Below are 4,058 nucleotides of genomic sequence, written 5' to 3' on the forward strand. Positions count from 1 at the left end.
GTAGATGTTTAAAAATGATTCTGGAAGGAGAGTTTACAGTCTAGCCAGACACCTAAGTATTTGTAGTTGTCCACATAGTGATGCTGGATGGGCGGGCAGGTGCGGGCAGTGATCGGTTGAAAAGCATCCATTTCGTTTGACTAGCATTTAAGAGCAGTTGGAGGCCACGGAAGGAGAGTTGTAATGGCATTGAAGCTCGTTTGTCCTAAGAATGGGACAGATGTATACAGAATGGTGTCGTCTGCGTAGAGGTGGATCTGCTAGAATAGTAGCGGAAAAAAGCAGGTAGTGAATTGACTGGCCTGTATGAAGAGAACTGGCAGCTGGAATAGTAGCGGAAAAAAGCAGGTCGTGAATTGACTGACCTGTATAAAGAGAATTGGCAGCTAGAATAGTAGCAGAGAAAAACAGGTAGTGAATTGACTGGCCTGGATAAAGAGAATTGGCAGCTGGAATAGTAGCGGGAAAAAGCAGGTAGTGAATTGACTGCCCTGGATAAAGAGAATTGGCAGCAGCATGCAGAAGTCAATATAAAGGTTGAATAGATTATTCATTTAATGATGAACGAAAATACTGTATAGACTCCAATCTTGAAGCTAGAAATTCACCACTTGTGTTTTAATCACCCGGAGTAAACATGAATACAATACACACAATGCAAGAACGGGAAACCCAGAGCACTGATGGGCAAACATGGTCAGGAGGAGGGGAGGGGTGGATTTAAATTCCAAAGGGGTCTCTGAGCCCGTTTCCCAGTTCCCCAGTCAGCAATGTGTCTGTGAGAAATCAGTCTTTTTGTCTACTCGAAAAAAGGCTAAATCTACATTGGTGGCCCAGTCGAAGTTTGCAATTCTTTGCTCTTTCTATTGAGTGAATGGAGAGAATGAAGTGGCTAGAAGGCGGTATTTGATCTAGTCAATTGGAGAAAGTGACATAATTCTAAAGTATTTGTTTAATGCGCCGAGATGGGCTATTTCTTTCACAGCACCTGATGTCACTGACACTGAATGAATGCATTTTAATATAAATAAAAATACAATTCAACATATAAGCTGTTAATGTAGCACACTTAAGGACAACTTCACACGTGGATATATAAATAGGCTATTTCGGATTATACAAAAATACATAAGAAACAATTAAATAAATAGAGATAAAACATATTGTCTGCTGTGATTATTGCATTGTGAAAAAATGCACATGCATTTCGTTGATTATAAATTAATTTCTAAAATTGTCTTGTTAGGCTATCCATACTATCAATGTCAGCTATGTAATATATGGCTTAAACAAGTCCAATTCAAATTAACTTGTGCAAAATGGTTAGCCGTTTTGTCAATGCAAAACATAAAAACTGCATTGAATGTTAACCTTTCTTATATGATAATTACGATTTTTATAATGTGCTAGACCTACTCTGTTCATTTGTTGATACGTTTTGGAAGTCAGAAGCAAATCGCAAGGTGTTATATAGCCTAATGTAACTGTATTCCATCTCCGTGTGTTACTTCATTTATTGAGGGTATATTAGTGTGTAGCTGAATGAATGAGGCCGGTTGTCTGCGCTGTGACTACGGCAGTACCTCCATGCATTCTAATCACCCGCATTCTGATTCTGATTCAGCAGTTCCAAAGTTCTGTTCTGACTGCTCCTGTGGGAGCGGCGCGACGAGGGTTCTGGTGTAGCCTATACACTGTACACCGCGTTCTGTACTCAGGTCTAGACACTGAAATACACAGCAATATACCATATTGAGCTATATTCATGATTATGTAAACATTATTTGATTTACTTTATATTTGTAATGGAAATAAATTAAATATTAGAAAGTGAAGAGTCATATTGAAATCAAAAAGTTGTATTGTTGTAAAATATATAATACTAATAATTATCATCATAAGGATATCTGTCTGGAAGTTTTCCCAGTTGTAAATCAGTAGGTGCATGATAACAGCATTATTCCGTCTGTTAACAGAATACATCAACCATTATAATGTTTACCCTATTTACACAGAATACACCAACCATTATAATGTTTACACTATTTACACAGAATATATCAACCATTATAATGTTTACACTATTTACACAGAATACACCAACCATTATAATGTTTACACATCAACCATTATAATGTTTACACTATTTACACAGAATACACCAACCGTTATAATGTTTACACTATTTTAATGAGAAAATATTTTGATGACCAAGTTTCTAATTCATTGCAGACTATATGAACACTTTTCAAAAGCAGTCATGCTTTTTCATTAACATAGAAAAGTCAACAGTTACATATTTTAATCACATGTATATCACCATGGTTTTAAATGGCTATACACTACAGCTTCACAGAAAAGCTACTGCAAAATAGATATCTAAAACGTTTAACTAAAAAGTGTATTTTACAACATTTTCATATCAACTTATTTGCAATTATTCACATTTATTCACATATTTATTTTGCATTTAGTAAAGACCCTATAGTTCCCCTTACTATTTTTTAAGATTGAAAAAAACATCACAATTCACTTAGTTATTTTTACATATATAGCAGAAATAAATCAAAGTAAATATATTTCATGCGCCTGATAGCCGCTGTTTGCATTGCCTCACTAATTTACAAAATACACTGATAAAACTGACACAACGAATACCTTTTAAGTTGAACAGCAATATTTCACAATCTCTCTGCTGGAACCATGTTAGAAGACAATTAGCATTCAAAGCAAAACACCGACATCAAAAAAAACTGCAGCACGGAAGTCTATTGCCTTAATTAATTGTAGTTATTCTCAGCCCAAGATGTCAGCGGCAAAAGTCAAAATAAACGTTGGATTTGGTTTGAGCCTGCTGGTCTAGTTTATAAAGAGTTCTGTAGAAGTTCTTAATGTTAGTGCACTGCCACGGACTGCAGTGTCGGGTTGGTGTGAGTCTCCCTGGGAGTAGGGGGGCTGCTTTGGCTGGTGTCTGTCTGCGGGGAGGTGGGGCTCAGAGATTGGGGAGAGTTCGAAAGGAAGGCGGATGTGTGTCGCGTCAGCCCCGCCGAGAGACCTACCGTGGTCGGGTTGGGCTTGATGGGCACCGGAATGGCGGGTAGGGTCTGTCCTCCGTGACACAGAGATTTCAGAGGCATGCGGTAGGCCACGTAGTCACCGCTCATAGAGATAGGAGAAACAGGGTCCACCATAGTGTTGTACATGTGAGGCCAGGCCGTAGTCAACTGGTTGTGCAGCGGGTAGCCTGCAGACATCGACTGCATGGTGGAGAACGCCAGACTCCCGGGAACCTTGTACTCTCTGGCGAGGATGTTCTCTATAGCAAATGGGTGTTTAAAAGTTGATGGCTGTGACACTCCCAAGTTATAGCTGGACATCTGAGGGAGGTGTGTGCCGGTGGCAGCCAGGGCGCTAAGCCTTAGATAATGGGCTGCGTCCGACTGCTTGGACTGAGCCAGGTGCTCCTGCGCCATCATCATCATCACCTTGAACCGTTTACGGCGCCGCAAGAAGCTCCCGTTCTCGAACATGTCCCCGCAGCTGGGGTGCAGAGCCCAGAAGCTACCCTTCCCGGGCTGGTCCGGACGCCGCGGGATCTTGATGAAACAGTCGTTGAAGGACAGGTTGTGCCGTAAGGAGTTCTGCCACCGCTGGGTGTTCTCTCTGTAGTAAGGGAACCTGTCCATGATGAACTTGTAGATCTCGCTGAGAGGGAGCATCTTCTCCGGGCAGGACTGGATGGCCATGGCGGTGAGGGAGATGTAGGAATAGGGAGGTTTCTGGTCGCTGTACGTGTTCCTCCCTGGTCGGGGCATCCTGACAGTATTCTCTCACAACACTTTACTTCAAACAACTCGTTCCCCTTATTTTAGCTTCGTTATATAAACTTCTTAGAACTCATGAAAATGAAATATTCTGCATGCGTAAAATACAAAACACCTGAGTAGTAGCCTACTGCAGTAAAAGTTTAACTGATAGAAGTTGAGTTGAGATGAGCTAAGTAGCAGCTACACTTCCATGTCCGCCCTTTTCTGCCGTGTGTTAGTTGATTGTGGTGA

At 40.8% G+C, this 4,058-nt stretch overlaps 1 protein-coding gene across 1 annotated transcript; it reads right to left on the minus strand.

Moving 5' to 3' along the window:
• Nucleotides 1-2,894: 2,894 nt before the first annotated feature.
• LOC139383316 (forkhead box protein B1-like) lies at nt 2,895-3,815 on the minus strand. The gene has a single exon (XM_071127805.1). The coding sequence runs from the start codon at nt 3,813-3,815 to the stop codon at nt 2,895-2,897; it is 921 nt and encodes a 306-aa protein (XP_070983906.1).
• Nucleotides 3,816-4,058: the final 243 nt, after the last annotated feature.

Source organism: Oncorhynchus clarkii, chromosome 2 (genome assembly GCF_045791955.1).
Source record: "Oncorhynchus clarkii lewisi isolate Uvic-CL-2024 chromosome 2, UVic_Ocla_1.0, whole genome shotgun sequence".
NCBI classification, from domain to species: Eukaryota; Metazoa; Chordata; class Actinopteri; order Salmoniformes; family Salmonidae; genus Oncorhynchus; species Oncorhynchus clarkii.

What these genes read in the sequence shown, in the direction of transcription:
- LOC139383316 (XM_071127805.1), bottom strand. Translation starts at nt 3,815, where the DNA reads ATGCCCCGACCAGGGAGGAACACGTACAGCGACCAGAAACCTCCCTAT.